Source organism: Equus quagga, chromosome 5, assembly GCF_021613505.1.
Source record: "Equus quagga isolate Etosha38 chromosome 5, UCLA_HA_Equagga_1.0, whole genome shotgun sequence".
Lineage (NCBI taxonomy): Eukaryota > Metazoa > Chordata > Mammalia > Perissodactyla > Equidae > Equus > Equus quagga.
The window spans coordinates 93,406,283-93,424,091 of NC_060271.1; the positions used below are offsets into that span (position 1 = coordinate 93,406,283).

The 17,809-nt window shown below is 34.6% G+C and overlaps 1 protein-coding gene across 1 annotated transcript in view; it reads left to right on the forward strand.

The window, feature by feature from the left end:
* RTN4 (reticulon 4) overlaps positions 1 to 17,809 on the forward strand; it is a 79,013-nt gene that overhangs the window by 48,340 nt on the left and 12,864 nt on the right. Inside the window, exon 4 of the mRNA XM_046661455.1 lies at positions 13,399 to 13,606. Coding sequence (XP_046517411.1) covers positions 13,399 to 13,606 — 208 coding nt within the window. The remainder of the gene's footprint in view (positions 1 to 13,398; positions 13,607 to 17,809) is intronic.

The window sequence follows — 17,809 nt, forward strand, 5'->3', positions numbered from 1 at the left end:
TGAGAGAGGGTAGGCGTGGTTAGTAGTTTAGTATTGTCAAAAGGTTAAGCCTAGTGGGAACTCTGTGGTCCAGGAATATAATTCCCTTTGGCTTTGGAGGTTGGATTACATGCTTGAATGTAGGAAAAATATTTTAAGCAGTGAATAGAATTCTTATTCTGGTCTCTAGGTATCCCCTAGGTTCCCTTTTTATTTATTCACTTGATCCCATCTCTTGCTAGAATTTAGGTTAAAGGATTTTATTAAATTTGATTTGGCTAGTGTTTCTCTTTGCATCTTTGGAGCAGTATTCTGAGAACAAATTTTATGTTTCTCTACTTTATTGTGGATAATGTTGACTTATGTTACTGTGTGTGTGTGTTTGTGTGTTATATGTGTGTATAAAATGTATATCTATTTAAATCCTCTTCATGGCTTTCAATTTTTTTAATCCAATCACTTCGTATGCATTTACAAGGTATTGATAGACACTAAATACTGTTGTCTTTCCTCAAATACTATATCACCACTGTCTTATATTTATTCTATATGAAATGTATTTACTTAAGGAGCCCAAAGCAACTTAAAGATTAAAAAGTTATCAAATATTAATGATACTTCTGCATATCTAATGTTAAAATTTGAGCATTGAAATAGATTTAGAAATTTCTACTCTCAGACTACAGATTTGCTAAAATTCCGATTTTTCATAAGAATGTGATGAATTATAGCTGTTCTTTGTTGTGTACACTGATCTGTGTATTTTTCCATCTAAATAATCTAAAATAATTTAAAATAGATTATTCTGGTCAATGATGTGAATACTTTACCTCGTTTCATTACCTGTACTTTTAGCCATTTATTCAATGAGCATTTATACTCTGCACGATAGGTATATAAGGTAATAGAAGTATAAAAATAACTAGTTTACTCAGTAGTGAAGTTCATTCTCTTTTTTCAACTAGTAATTTGCTTTGAGTTTTTTCCCCATTCCAGTTTATGAAGCTTTTCAAGTTTCTAGAGTTACAGAACAGTATGTTTTCCATTTAGTTTTTATTAGTAGAAAGTAGGGTTTTGATTTCCTATTTCTAAGGTTTGATGCTTGTTTCTTGGAATGCTTGGATGCCAACAAGAGGTAAAATTTAAACCATAGTAAATTATGCATTGAACCAATGTAAATTCTAATTTTAGGTTTCCATTTGGATAAGTCTTGATCAGTTCTAGTCATTTAAAGTAAATAACTACATGCTTACCAAAATTTATCAGAAATAGAGACTTTTTATAGGAAGAGTCCTTATTTTGACATCTTTTACAAGTGAAGAGTGTTAAAGTTTGTGCAGGTAGGGAGAATCATTGGCTTGGAATATGTATATCTAACATGCTTAGATATTTATTTAACTTTACAGAGAGTGGAATTAGCCATATGAATTTTCCTGTGAAGAGAGAATGATCATGGTTTCCAGAAATTGAAAGTGGGAAGTTAGAATTATTTTCTGCTGTACTTTTTGTCTTTTAATAAAGCTGGAAATAGAATGTAGGATTAAAGGAAGTATTGAAAACTACATGAACTAATTAAGTAAATTGGTGAAATTAATTAACTTATAAATGAGGCATGTGTGGTGATTATTGAACCTCACTGTTCCCTATCTCAGAGAAATTTGTATTATCCTTAGAACACAACAGACAACCGTGGGTACTTTTTACCTTCCTCCAATATATTGAGACATTTTCTGCTTGAAGATGCTTAAAATAGGAAAAAAGACCACTTAAAGCGAAGTCAAATTTCGTAGCAAATAATGGACGGAAAAGGATTTTATTAAGACTTTATCTTGAAACATAAATCCAGACAGTTATGAAAATGTTTTAGTTTATCCTTAACAAAATTTAGGTTGTAATCTCAGCTGCACATAAGTTCTTGGAATGGACGGAGGATAAATCAAGTTTTTTGGTTTTGGGCTTGTATAATTTTTACCACAAAATTGCTTGGTAGCACACAGTGGCATCTTTTATTTCATGTTGAATTTCACAGTGGATCATATATAGTCTTTCTTTTCAAAAAATGTTTAAGGGTTTTTTATTGACTTTCCTACTGGCTTCTCTTAATCTTTTGAGGTCAGATATTCTGTTTTGAAGTGCCTATTGGACTGTCAATCTTTTTTGAAGTAATTCTCCAACATCACTCACAACATTTAACCTTATAAAATCCTGCATTATTAGCAAGATTTGCAGTTTTGCATTGTGGTTGATTTGTGTTGTTTTATCCATCTATCTATGTGTGTGTAGCTATTTAGTTATAGTTTTACTTATTATTTTCAAAATGAGGGACAATTTAGATAGCTTCCAGGAAACACAATTTGCAATTTAAACAGAACATGATTTACTTATATTATTGAATCTATATTTAACTCTGCTCTTGGTGTTAGTAAATTGCTTCTCTCATCTTAAATTATTTAAGTTGTGGTTGAAACACTATTTGGCATTCTCACATAAGATAAAAAGCAAACTTGAATACTCATATTCCTTTAAACACAAAGTGTGGTGTGATGGAAAGAGTAGGACCTTCATGGTTAGACCTGAATTTCAGTCTGTAACCTTGCACCATTTATTTAGCAATACTTTGCCTCAGTTACCTCATGTATAAAATGCAGATAATTAATACTTTATAGAGTTGTTGTGATTAGTGATAATATATACAAAGTACTCGCACAGTTCATTGCTCAGAATAGGGGAATACTAAATTATTATAGAAAAGGCAAGTATAGAATTTATGGTAGTTTTACATAAATGTTATTTTCCTTAGATGCGTGGTAGTTGACATTGGCCAACGCACTGTAATGTGAGAAGTAACGCAGGCAAGATTTAGTGATGAAAGAGACAAGGAACTGAAATTGTGTGTGTATCTTTCAAAAAGTCTAGTTATAGGAAGAGGAGATGGCCAAGAGAGATGCTGGTTTGCTTTGTATTTGGTTGAGATATTTTGTAGCAGTACTAGGTATCCATCTATGTGAAACTTGCTAACTGGAAAGCAAGTTAGGAGTACTTTCAGAGAAAACTGAATTCACCTTTAAAAAAATCAGAGCTTGGGCCAGCCCCAGTGGCCTAGTAGTTAAATTTGGTGTGCTCCACTTCGATGGCCCAGGTTCTGTTCCCAGGCGCAGACCTATACCACTCGTCTACCAGTGGCCATGCTGTGACAGTGGCTCACATACAAAATAGTGGAAGACTGGCAACAGATGTTAGTTCAGGGCGAGTCTTCCTCAGCAAAAAAAAAAATAAGAGCTTAGTTAAGCATTGCATTTGGCATTTGATTGCCCTGCTTGACTTTATCTCTTGAGATGTTACCTTTATTTACTGTGTTTAGTTTAGCAAGCATTTCCATATTTGAAATCTCCTTTCAGTTTCAACTAACTTGTTAGCTGGGTATCATTCTTCTAGTTTTGCACCTAGGGAAACTAGGTTAAGTGATCTAGTCAGGGTCATACTGATGGTAAATAGATGGAAGAAACAGGACTCAAGCTCCTCTTACTATCTTTGCTGAAAGAGTTAAGCTCCCACTCTGCTCAGATCTTTTTCTGGACCTTCGCCTGTCATTTATTAGCCAAGCCAATACTGTGTAGATGTAAAAGCTTGCTATGTGGTGCTAAATGATCAACTTTGAATTGTAGACACTTTTCCTGGCAATTGGGAAAAATTTGATTTAAGAATTGTAATTCCTAATAAATACGTAATTATTTATTAATGTAAAGATTATGGTTGTGAAAATAACTAAACTTTTAATATTATACTAATATTTATATATTTATTTGTTTGCTTGTTAATTTCCTATTTAACTGCCTTTCTCATTCCTTACCTGACTTTATTAAAGAGAACTTAATATTTGCTTTTGCTTAGGAAGTAGGTATTTTCCTGTTAGCCATATCTTGTCCTCTCGGTATTTTTCAGACCAGCTAGTTCAACCTTTTTTTTCCCCAGATGAAAGATTTTAAAATTGAAACCTGACTTAAGGCTATTCAAAGAACAGCTTCAGTAAGAATTTCATTTGAGGCAAAATGTAACTGGATGACTTCTGCCTGTAAGGCATGCGTGCTGGCACTATTTTTAGCTATGGCAGATGACAGTTTATGATTACCAAATGTAGACAACTCTTCTTACTCTGCAGTGGGCCAGAAATTTTTTTATTTTGAAGAAAAGATTATAGTGTACTGAATTAAAGATGCTGCTGCTCTGTGCGCTGCACAAAACACAATCAAAATAAAGATTTTTCACATTGTTATTTGAAAACAGAAGTGGGCAAACACTGCAGGGAGTAAATCGCTTTTTTCTAAATGATAAAAATTTGTTTAAATTAATCAGCATCATTTTGGTAATCTGTAAGCATTCCCCACAGTTATAAGAGGAAAGGCACTGTTAAGTTAATATCCTGTCTTTAAAAGGATATTTCATGAACATTTTATGTAAGAGTAAACTTGAGATCACAGTAGATTACCTTGCATGATTGACACTTTATTCTGCAGTATAGAAGGAGACTTGAAAGGTTAAGCTTTCCTTGCACAAGCCCTTTGTCTTAATTTTGGTTTCTCAAGAATAAAGAGGCTGTTAAATTCTTCTCTCTTAAACAGAACTAACAAAGTGATTACAGAGGAATCCAAAATTAGCGTTTTAGCAACCCTATAGTTCTTGAAGATGTCCTTTATTTTAATTTGAAAATATTATAGTCTTTAATTAAACTGTTTCTATTCCTGGGGCTTGCCCTGTGGCGTAGTGGTTAAGTTTGGCATGCTCTGCTTTAGCAGCCCAAGTTCCCAGGTTTGGATCCTGGGTGTTGACCTACTCCACTTGTGAGCCATGCTGTGGTGGCAACCCACGTACAAAGTAGAGGAAGATTGGCACAGGTGTTAGCTCAGGGCTAATCTTCCTCAAGCAAAAAAAAAAAAAAAAGAGGAAGATTGGCAACAGATGTTAGCTCAGGCGAATCTTCCTCAGCAAAGAAAAAAACGAGTTTCTGTTCCTAAGAATAGTCTGACAACTCTTCAGACAGTGCAGCAAATATTAATGAAGTAGACAATGAGAATATAAAGATGAAGGCATTCATCAACCCTTCAGGGTCTAGTTAGGGGAGACAAGCCTATAAAACAATATTTAGTATTTTAGAAATTATTGAAAGCATTGCTTTTTGTTATTTAATGAGTGTAGATATCTGAAAATAGTTTAAAACAAATATAAAATCTAAAGCATAGAAATATTTTTTGAATAAATACAATTAGTGCATGCCTTAAACTGGAATAAAATATGCCTTTATTCTTATCATCAATCAGTAATATTTATTGAAAGTTTAGTTGGTTCAGGCTTTGTGCTCAGCTCTGGGGATATAGTAGGTAATAAGACAACATGTTCTCTTACGGAGCTTACAACCTAGGAGAGAAAATTGTTAAATTGAGTAAATTTTTTTTTGGTAAGTGTACAATTTGTTGATTTTTTTGTTCACAAAATTGTGCAGCCATCACCATTATCCAATTACAGAACATTTCATCACCCCCCACCCCCCGCCCCCCAAAATACCCATACCCGTTAGCAGTCATGCCCCATCTCCATTCCTCCCACTCCTTGGAAACCACTAAGGTACTTTCTGTCTCTATAGAATTGCCTATTGTAGACATTTCATATCAACAGACTTATACAACTATGTGATCTTTTGTGTCTGGCTTCTTTCACTTAGCGTATGTTTTCAAGTTTAGTCCATGTTGTAGCATGTATCAGTATTTCATTCCTTTTTATGGCCCAATGATATTCCCTTGTGTGGATATACCATATTTTGTTTATCCGTTCATCAACTGATGGACATTTGGGTTGTTCCTTTTTTCATTATTATGAATAATGCTATGAACATTCATGTTCAAGTTTTTGTGTGGACATAGGTTTTCTAGTCTTGTCGGTGGAAATTCCTAGGAGTAGAATTGCTGGGTCATATGGTAACTCTGTTTAACTTTTTGAGGAATCGCCAAACTGTTTTTCACAATGGCTGAATTTTGCATTCCCATGAGTAATGGAAGAGGGTTCCAGTCTTTGTCACTTCTCGTCAACATTTGTTATTGTGCATCTTTTTTATTTTAGCCATCCTAGTGGGTCTGAAGTGGTATCTGATTCTGATTTTGGTTTGCATTTCTCTAATGACTAATGATGTTGAGCATCTTTTCATTGCTTATTGGCCATTTATATATATTCTTTGGAAAAAATTCTATTCAAATCCGTTGTCCATTTTAAATTGGTTTATTTGTCTTTTTATTGTTGAATTGTAAAAGTCTTTTATATATTCAGAATACAAGTCCCTTATCAGATGTTTGATTTGTAAATATTTTCTCCCATTCTGTGAGTTGTCTTTTCACTTTCTTGGTCGTCTCCTTTGAAGCACAAAAATTTTTAATTTTAATGAAGTCTAATTTATTTTTTTCTTTTCCTGCTTGTGCTTTTGATGTCATTTCTAAGAAACCATTGTCTAATCCAAAGTCATGAAGATTTGCACCTATGATTTTCTTCTAAAAGTTTTATAGTTTAAGCTCTTTAGGTCTTTGCTTCATTTTGAATTAATTTTTGTGTAGGGTATAAGGTAGGGGTCCAGCCTCATTCTTTTGCAGTTGGATATCCAGTTGTCCCAGCACCATTTATTGAAACAGCTACTCTTTCCCTCATTAAATTGTCTTGGCACCCTTGTCCAAATCAATTGACCATAAATGTAAGGATTTATTCCTGGACTCTCAATTTTATTCCATTGATCTGTCAGTCCTTATGCAATTAGCACACTGTAGCTTTGTAAGAAGTTTTGAAAAAGAGAAGTGTGAGTTCTCCAGCTTTCTTGTTCTTTTTCAGGATTGTTTTGACTATTCTGGATTTTTGCTTTTCCATATGAATTCTACAATTCGCTTGTCAGTTTCTGCTAAAAGCCAGCTAGGATTTTGATGGAGATTGCACTGTAGATCAGTTTAAGGAGTATTACCATCTTAATAATAATGCCTTCTAATCCATAAACATGGGATGTCTTTCCATTTATTTGCCATTAATTTCTTTCAACAATAGTTTTTAGTTTTCAGTTTCTGTCTTGCACTTCTTTTTTAACTTTGTTCCTAAGTGTTTTCTTCTTTTTGATGCTAATATAAATGGAGTTATTTTCTTATTCCATTTTTAGATTGTTCATTGCTAGTATATAGAAACATAATTGATTTTTATATATTGATCTTAGATCCTCCAACCTTTCTAGACTCATTTTTTAGTTCTAGTAGCTTTGTTGTGGATTCCTTAGGATTTTCTGTATACAAGATCATGTTATTTGCAAATAGAGAGAGTTTAATTTCTTCCTTTACAATCTGGATGTTTTTTATTTCTTTTTCTTGACTGATTGCCCTGCCACATACCTTTAGGACAGTGTTGACCAGAAGTGGAAAGAGGTAGATATCTTTGTCTCGTTCCTGGTCTTAGGGGGAAAGTTTTCAGTCTTTCACTATTAAGTATGCTGGTGGCTGTGGAGTTTTTGTAGATACTCTTTGTCAGCTTGAAGATATTCCTTCTCTTTCTAGTTTGTTGTGTGTTTTTATAATGAAAGGGTGTTGGATTTTGTCAGTTGCTTTTTCTCTGTCTATTGTGACGATCATGTGTTTTTTTGTCCTTAATTCTATTAATATGGTGTGTCATATTGATTAGTTTTCATATGTTGACCCAACCTGGTATACTTGGGATAAATACCACTTGGCCGTGATAATCCTTTTTATGTGTTGCTAGATTCAGTCTGGTAGTATTTTGTTGAGGATTATTGTGTCTGTATTCATAAGGAATATTGGTCTGTAGTTTTCTTTTCTTGTGATGTCTTTGCCTGATTTTGGTATCAGAATTGAACAAACATCTAGTTAACTAATGGATATAAATCTCTTGAATATTAGAATCAACAACATTTGAATATATTTCTCAGAAAGGGTTTTAATAAAACTTTATGACTCTCTTCCTCCCCCCCGCCCCACCCCATTGAGAATCAGCAGTTCTGGATAAACTTAATCTTCCAGAATTTTTTTGTTAAAACCAATTTAAAGAATCTGTGAGAGATAGAAATAGTGCTAAATGTCAGTTAAGGTGGCAACTGTTTGCTAGAAGCTAATTTTTTTTTTTTAAAGATTTTATTTTTTTCCTTTTTCTCCCCAAAGCCGCCCGGTACATAGTTGTATATTCTTTGTTGTGGGTCCTTCTAGTTGTGGCATGTGGGACGCTGCCTCAGCGTGGTTTGATGAGCAGTGCCATGTCCGTGCCTAGGATTTGAACCAACAAAACACTGGGCCGCCTGCAGCAGAGCGTGCGAACTTAACCACTCGGCCACAGGGCCAACCCCTAGAAGCTAATATTTTTGTCATCCTTGACAGCGTCAGTAACAATCTCTTAAATTCCTTTACAAAAAAAAAGATTGAAATCCTTCTATACTTTGCACAGTGACTTTGGTAACAGTGTAGATTGCCTCTCAGACCTTCTTATTTCTAGGATATATTTTGTCTTGTGTGTGAATAATTGGTACCTAGTTGTCTTCTCTCTTGGCCGTTCTTCCCTTTTTCTCTCCTCAGTGCTCTAAGGGTCTCTGGCTCCACCAGGGCCTCCCCAGGGCTGGTTTCAACAAGGCTCATGGTATCTGCTTTGAATACTCTCTGATAGCTATTTATGTATTTTCACACAATATGTGTGGGCTTGCATATGTGATTTTCAGAGCTTTTCCATTTACTGAAAAGACCTTATTCCTAGGAACTATATGATAGGTGGAAAGGAAATAGGTTAGGGTTTACTATACTTTCATGCAGTTACATTTATTTTAGTCTGTAATCACTGAATACTGCTGGAGCATGCACATGACCATTCCCGTATCATCAGCTTTGGGGAAATTGACTTGATTCAATCCAAAGCACCAGAATTATCAACTTAGTTATATATTGTTAGAATTTTAACTATCAGCTGGATCTAAGTGTTTATTAAGCTAGCAGACAGTGTATTGTCCTCCCAATAAGAAAGCCTACTGAGAAAACCACACTCAGGATATAAGATTCTTTAGTGGTATCAAACAAGCATAGAAAGAGGTGAATTTTTCCTAAGTATAATAGTAATTCATGCTTGCCGTTGAAGGGGGTCAATTTCAGAAGGGAATAAAGAAGCAAGTTAAAGTCATCTATAACCCTACTACCCAGAGATAAAAACTGTATCCTTTCAGACTTCATAGTTATACATGTATAATTTTTTTAAGTGGGACTATAGTATAAATTTTTTTGTAACATTCGGTTTTCATTTATCATTATGGACGTTTCTATGGTAATATAGATCTACATCACGGTCTTTAATGGCTATATAATACTCTTGCATAGATATATCCTAATTTTACTTAGATTCACATTTTTTAAAAGATGTTTTCAACAACTTGATTAATTATAGTTTTCTACTATGGGAAAATACCTGTCAAGTGTATAGGAGTAGAGCTCCTTTCTCATTTTTGGATGTAACTGTAGGTGAAGTATTCACATTAAAATTTATGTGTTCCTGTTAATTAACCTATCCTGTTGATTTTACTGAGAGACTGTCTTCTTGGCCTTTGTGATTCATCTCACATGTAATAATTATGTGCTTACAGTCTGCCTATTCATTATTCGTGCATATGTGTAACATTTTGAAGAACTTTAATGTGCTGAGCCTTCCATGTAACGTCATACTTAGAGAGTATGAGTTTTATCAATAGGAAGCCTGTGTTCAAATCCATGTTTTATCACTTAATAAGTGCTCTAGGTCCAGTCGTGTAGGAGGTCAGTGCCCTTTCTTATCTGAAAGCCTGCCTCATGGAGCTTGAATAATTGAAGGAGATAATGTTGTATAGTCTACAGTGTTTGGCATAATGTAAGTGTCCAGTAAATATTGACTCAGGAAATAAAGGGAGGTGTGGAGAATGTAGATCAGCAACCTAGAAAACATTTCTAAAACATCTATCAGGCTTAAAAAGTGTGTAGCTTTTCAATCCTTTTTTTTTTTTTAGCTTCTCCCATGCTGTTGCCATAGTGATATAGTTTATAATTGTTTGAAAAATTGTAGGAATATGTTTTCCTGAAGTTTTAATAATGTTTGACACTTTAAAAAAGAATGTTTCTGGGAAGGTTCATTTGAAAAGGCTGGTATGAATAAAAATATTTAAGCTTTTCTCACTCTCAGAAATCTAGGTCTAAAACAGAAGGAGTGATACTTGTAAATTATATTTGGCACAGATAAAATAGCAATAAAATCTCATTTATTTGGACCCCACTGACTGGGAATTTGAATGCAGACTGCTGCGTATCGTTGCAGTGTGAATCATGTTCGTTTCTAAAGGGAAAAGAGAAATATTTTATCTAATGCCCTGTTTACTGATGATAAAACTGAGGTCCAGAGAAGTTGGAGTCTCATCCAAAGTTACACAATTGCAGAGTCAGTTCTAGGACATGGTCTCTTGAATCTCGGTCACTGGTAGTTCCTTCCACCATATGCATCTATATAGAAATCATAGACTGGTTATAAGCAATTCGTATCTAGTCATTGAAACTGCTTGGATACTAAATCTATTATATTAGATAATTTGATTAGACATTAATTTATGTTGTATGTGCCACTCAAATCTAAAGTCATCTATTTCATAGTCAGGTTTTACTGAGTAGTTTTTAAGGATGGTAAGGAATAATATGGATGTCTGCATTTATTTGAACTTATCACCAATAGTGATTTTGAAGGTTAAATGTTTTGGAGCACTTTGAGAACCAGACATTTTTATAAAGGAGCATTTTTTTATATAAAAATAGATTTGAGGTCTACTTTACTTGCTGATTCTTTTAGCTTATCAACTTTTATTTGCTCTACAATAGTGAAATCTAGATAAATTTTAAAATCCTTTTCCATGTTTATGTTTATAACACAGCAATACAATTTATTAACTTACAAGTTCATCATAAGGTTGAAATTTTCTTTTTCTTTATATATTTACTATTTAAATACCTAGATAAGAAAGGTGATAGTGATTATGGTGGTATTTATAATAATAATAATAATAATAAATAATAACACTGACATTTATTATATGCTGTGTACTACATTAAGTGCATTATAGTCATCTTATTAATGAAAAATTTTAATTCATTATTTCACTTAATCCTCACACTATCTCAATAAGATGATTCTTATTTGTGTACACATTTTATAGATGAAGAAATTGAAGTGTAGAGGGATTTAGTGACTTGCCTAAGATCACATAACCAATAAGATATGGAGCCAGAGTTGTGGTCTAGGTGATCTGACTCCAGAGCCTAAGTGCTTCGTCTGTCTTAGTGTAAGTCACTGTTGTGGGGCACAGGGGAGCCTCCCAGGAAAGAATTATGTCTTTATTATTGCTTCCCCTACCCTCTCACTGTACCCTGTTTAAAAAAACAAAAAGTGTGTTAATTATTAGAATCATTGCTAGCAGAGACTTATAATTAGGCCTGCACCTTTAAGTTTTCTAGATCATATGCATTCTTCAAGACCCAGTTCAGTTCTGTCTCTTTTACAGTATTTTAGAATTTCCTCCAGTGCTTTTCCTTTTCTGAATTCTGACAACAGTGCCTTATTTATAATTCTGTTGACATTGTTTTTATGTGTCTTATCATCTTCCTAGAATTGTAGTGTGTCAGTGCTGGACAGGGCCTTAAGAAAAGTCCATGTCCCCATTTTCAGGTTTTCTAATTCATTCTAGTAGGTTGAGTTTCTTGAACAGCATCAGCTCAGTTAGTGTTTGCTGAATGTCAGAAAACTGTTAGTATTGCTGTTCTCTCTTTATGCAATAAGACATTATTCATAATGTCATTTTAACAATATAGGTATGTTCTTTCAAGTTCTGGTCAGTTCGCAGTTGGGCGAGTATATTAGTACAGTGGTAGAAACAAGTTAAATAGAACAAAACTGATGTAGAAGTTTTAGGCAGGGTTGAAACAAACTTGAGATGGGGAAAACTTGAATAATAGTTGAAACCAGAGTTTGAAAACAACAGTGTAAATCATATAAAGAATATTAAATTAATAGCATTCAAATCAAATCATATTTAGGAGAATGGAGTAAATGTTTCCTAAAGATAATAAATGTTGTTGAGCCCCTGCTATGAGCCAGACACCGTGGTGGGCGCTTAAGATATCTTAAACAGTACCAATATAACATATACTAACAGGAATTCAGGGCTTCATAATAATATCTAACATTTTACAGTTCACATACATTTCCCCACAGAAGTCCCCTTAAGAGTAAAGTCAGATACCTTAGAGGACCTGGGGATCAAGACCAAAGCAGTCCCTGGAAATGTGATTTTTCTTTGTCACCTCCTTTATCTTAAAAATTAACAAGTATTTAAAATTGTACTCAATAGTATATCCATATTTATTTTACTATAAGAATATCTCTCCCCCCAGTTGTTCACAATCCAGAGAGAGATGAATTATGTTTAGCCTGTGAATTCAGGAGCTCTTTGGCACACTGCAGAAGTCTCCTTGGATTGTACATAACCCAATCTTGAGACCACAGGCCTGTGGTTATTTGATCCCATAGTGGCCCTGTGACCATAGGCCAAGAGCAAACTTGCTAAGTTAGATTTTGTCTCCTTACTATTAATAAACATTATATAACAGTGTAACACGTTTAGTTTTTCTTTTTTTCTTTGACACTTAAATCTTTATGTCATTATATCTATCTGCTCCTGCATGGAAGTAGCTTTTCAGGTAATCTAAAGGCTATTTCCCTCCGCCTTTTGCTTTGTAGCAAATTTTTGTTTTAATGATAGCCAGGCTAGGTTACAATTTTGTTAAGTTCCTTGAAGAGAGATCTCTTAAAAAAGCAAAGCTGTAAAACTCATGTGTGTAGTTTTTAGTAAAGTTTTAATTTCTCAACAGTTTTTGAATTAGTGATTTTTCTGCAAATATATTTTTGTGTCACTGAAGTATGTCATTTTCGTGAGTGTGTTAAGATTTTTTTCTATTATTTGAATAGATATCATGCATTGTATAAAGATGAAACCCCTCAACATGATTTTTAAGAAACCTCTTGTTTTGGATTAGAGGCCTGCTATGCTGGACTTGAGAGATGTAACAATCTTGTGTAGACAGAATGATTTGGACATGTAGGAAATAGATTTGAACGAAAAACACTTTATGGTAAATAGAAATAGATGCAGGTATTATGCTAATATACAACTTAGAGTGAGTTTAAAAATATAACTTACAAAGTTAACCTTTCTTTAACATTTTAGGTTTTGGTTTTACTTTATCTAGAGATCTTTTTATTTTTGTAAGTGGAGCAAATATAAATGTGTCAAATCCAAATGGATAAAATAATGTTCTAACTTCAGATTTCTTCTTTTTAAATTTTTAGTTGTTGACCTCCTCTACTGGAGAGACATTAAGAAGACTGGAGTGGTGTTTGGTGCCAGCTTATTCCTGCTACTTTCATTGACAGTATTCAGCATTGTGAGTGTAACGGCCTACATTGCCCTGGCCCTGCTCTCTGTGACCATCAGCTTTAGGATATATAAGGGTGTGATCCAAGCTATCCAGAAATCAGATGAAGGCCATCCATTCAGGTGAGATGTCTGGAAAACATCTATAAACTATACTATACTATAAACACACTATAAACTATAAACGCTATGAACAGGATTGGTATTGAGACTTCATTCTTCTCTCTGTCAAATTACAGGCATGCATTTTTTACTGCTTAAAGATAATTGCAAATTTTTGCTAAAAAGCTGCACCAAAATCATCTGCTTTTGAGATTTCCTAAAGGTCACTTCATAGGCTCATGATGGAATAGACTGGGTTTATGTATCATTAGGCTAACTCTACTACTTGTTAGTAATATTTATTTATTAGAAGTAGGTATGGCTTATCTAATTTTTTTTTTAAAGATTTTATTTTTTCCTTTTTCTCCCCAAAGCCCCCCGGTACATAGTTGTGTATTCTTCGTTGTGGGTCCTTCTAGTTGTGGCATGTGGGACGCTGCCTCAGCGTGGTCTGATGAGCAGTGCCATGTCCGCGCCCAGGATTCGAACCAACGAAACACTGGGCCGCCTGCAGCGGAGCGCGCGAACTTAACCACTCGGCCACGGGGCCAGCCCCTCGCTTATCTAATTTTACTTTAATGAAAGCTGTATCTTTTTAACATGGTTAGGATTGGTGAGAGTTATATTTTTTTTATTACTAACTTTTTATGCTGATATTAGAAATACCTTTCTTTCCACTAGTATGTTTATGTTTTTCTATTATGCTTTCTCGTCATGCCTATGTCTTTCTTACCATTCTTTCTCTGTCTAGTTTCTTCTCATTCCCTAAAGCATTACTTTAGTATTAACCTTTGGAGAGCTCCTTTATTTCAGTATCTTCTTGTCTCTAAACTATTATCTCCTGCCCATATTTTTACAAGTACACTCCAGCTTTACATATCTAATTGCTAATGGGACACACCTGTTTGGATCTTCTGCCCTCGATTCATATTCAGCATGTCCCCCTTGCCCTTTTAAGAACTGAGATAAAATTCAGTGGTTTTTAGTATATTCAGAGACTTGTACAACAATTCCAGACATTTTCATCACACCAGAAAGACACTTCATACCCATTAGCAGTCACTCCCCACCCAGTCACTGACAACCACTAACTCCTCCTGTCTTTAAATGAACCTTTTTTTCTCAAACTTGTCAATTTCTATCAGTAACACTACTATTACCTTAATTTCAGGCTTGCTCCCAGTTTTGATTTATCTTTGTTTCCATCTCATGCAAAGAAAATAACTAAATTTTGTTGTTTTCCCCTTCTTCCTCAGTCTAGACCAGGAGTCCATAAACTACAGCCATGGGCCAAATCCAGTCTGCTGCCTGGTTTTGTAAATAAAGTTTTATTGGAACACAGCCATAGTCAGTCATTTAGCTGCTTTCATGCTGTAATAGCAGAGTTAAGTAGTTGTGACAGAGACCACATGGACTTCAAAGCCTAAAATACTGCTAAAATGCTACCTGGCCCTTTACAGAAAAAGTTTGCCTATCCCTGGCTGGACTTCATTTGTTACCAAATTGGCTTCTGGTTACCACAGATTGCTTCAACTCTTTGAGATGTTGTCGGATTAATTTTTCTCAAATACCACTTTGATCACACTTTCAGGCATAGGGTCTCTCTATTCGTTATAGGATGAAGTCCAAATATCTTTGTCTTATCTCTCATTTACCCCTTCTAGAATTTTGTGCTCATTTTCGTGCTGCTGTTTTAACTCCTCAGATCTCCTAATCTGTCATACTTTTTATTTGGTTCTGTGTTTGATTTCAAGACCTAGCTCTTTGAAGGTGGCTTCCCTAACACTGGTTCACAATGATCTGAGAACTCACTTCCTGTTGCACTAAGTATGGCTTTGAAATGTTCTCTGGTTGTTTTGTATATGGATATCATTTTTTTCAAATAGATTGTGAATATTTAAAAACTATTTTGCCAAGGTAAGCATCTTTGTGGGCATGAATGAGTATGTAACTACCTAGAACATTATCCCATTGATATTAATGAGTAAAAACATAAATTGATTTCAGACTTTACCAGAAGACCTACTAAATTATTTTGCTTATTGTAAAGACTGGTGATTTGTTTCTCTTTAGCTTTCTCTTCATATGGATCAAGTAATGATGTTACATAAGTTTGAGGGAGGGACCAACATTTATTGAGTGGCTCTTATGTGTCTGGTGTTTTATGTACAAACTTAATTTTCATGACAACTCTGTGAGATAGATGGTATTATTCCATTTTACAGAGGGGGAAACAAACTTGGAATTCAGTAACTTGAAATTTCAGCTTCAAAATGGAAGAGCCTATCATGCCACAAATCATAAAGGCATATGATTTTTTATTAGTTATGTTGAAATATATAAAAACATTGTCAAGATAAAAATTGTAAATTATCTGTAAGTTTTATACATTGTGTGATTTTAAAGAAGACTTTTTGAAAAAAACTAGTGATTTCTTTATTATTTCCTTAGGAACACTTTATTTTTATTTCAAAGGCCTCTTATAGTCATTATAAAGTAAATTCAGCTAACATTGCCAGTTGAAGCCTATTGGACAGTTTTTCCAAGTTCTTCAATCACACTAGTGAAGATAATAGCATACAGTTCATGTAGTACCTGTGGTCATTGGAAAAGAGTGATGACAGTGCTGGCATTGTATTAATATCACATAAATGCTGGTTGAAAGAATGTAAATATCCACAGAGTGTCACTGATGGAGAGTGCTGCCTTTGTGCCAGCTGGCCAGCCATCTTGTCTTCAGCAAGAACAAAAGTAGTGGTACAAAGAAGCAGAATACCAACTAAAGTTATATCAGCCACTTTCCTGTATTTCTCAAAGCTGCATAAATGAATTATTGCTGACTTAAGGGTAGATATGAATCTTTGACCATTTTAAACTTGATAATAACAACTTGATACTCGTTGGTTAATATAGAACAATGTCTAACTGTGTGCTAGACCATTGTACTAGTAAAGATATATTCCTGGTCCTTGACAGTTTATACTCTACAGTAGGAAGAATGCAGAAGTATATACATGTCCATATGTAGGGCTGGATATGGTAAATACTATAAGAATAATACAAAAGAAAGCACTGTTAGAGTTACATCGTAGGGTCTTGGGAAAGAAAGAGCAGAAGAGGCTTCATGTGTGGGTGGGATTTGAGGTGAGGCTAACTAACTGTCTGGATATGCTATCGCCAGAAATGAGAGGAGAGTTTTGTAGATTGGGAAAACAGTATGATGAACAAAGGCATTAAGATTAAAAAATGTTTGATGAATGGCTCATTTTTGGTTGCAACATGGTGAGTAGTGGGAAATAAGGTTGGAAAGATTTAGGAGGGCTCTGGTTGAAAAGTTGGAGCCGTAGAATCACAGAATGTTTCAGCCTGAAGGGCTTTAGGAAAGTCTATTTCTCTAGTTTAGAGTTGGAAGCATGACCCAGAGAAATGACATGCCTTTTGCAAGGTTACATAGCTAGGTAGTAGCAGGTCTCTTACCTGCCTCCCGAGTTCAACGGAAATGGCATTATCTAGGATAGCTCAGAAAACTAATGTGGATTTGGCTGAAGGAATGGATTAGGATGCTGACGGATTAGAGACTGGTTTGGAGACTGATAGCATATTCCACATACAAATGTAGATAATGAGCCCTTAACCTAGAGTGATAGCATAGTGAGTAAAAACGAGGAGTCATATTTCAGGCATGTTGCAGAGGTAAAACTATGGGACAAGGAGTTTTCAAAGAGGACTTATTTTTAGTGTAAGTAACTAGTGTCCACTGACAGTGGGGAGGTCATGAGGAGGGACTGGGTAAGGGGCTACTCGCAAAAGATACGAGAATACTTAGCACTTCTGATTTGAGTCTACTCTGCCAGAATAAAATGGCTTCTTTGAATCAATAAATAATCAAACAATACTTTGCATTCCTGCAGACTTGACCTTTTTTCACCCATTACAGTCATCTTCTTAAATTTAACAATTCCAGCTATCTCAGTATACATTAGGGCGTATAAATGGACAGTTAACTATTATGTTTTACTGGGATTGCCACTGTACTTTTGGCAGCCATTTTACAATCTGAGGCTTGACATATTGGGCAGTTTCCCCTAAAGATTAGGCTGAGAGAGTGTCATGTTAGGAAATGAATAGGATCTCCGTTAGGAAAACTTGATGAGAACAACATAATGTCAACTTGAAGAAAAAAACAAATCCATAATAATAACTACCATTTATTGAGTGCTTCTC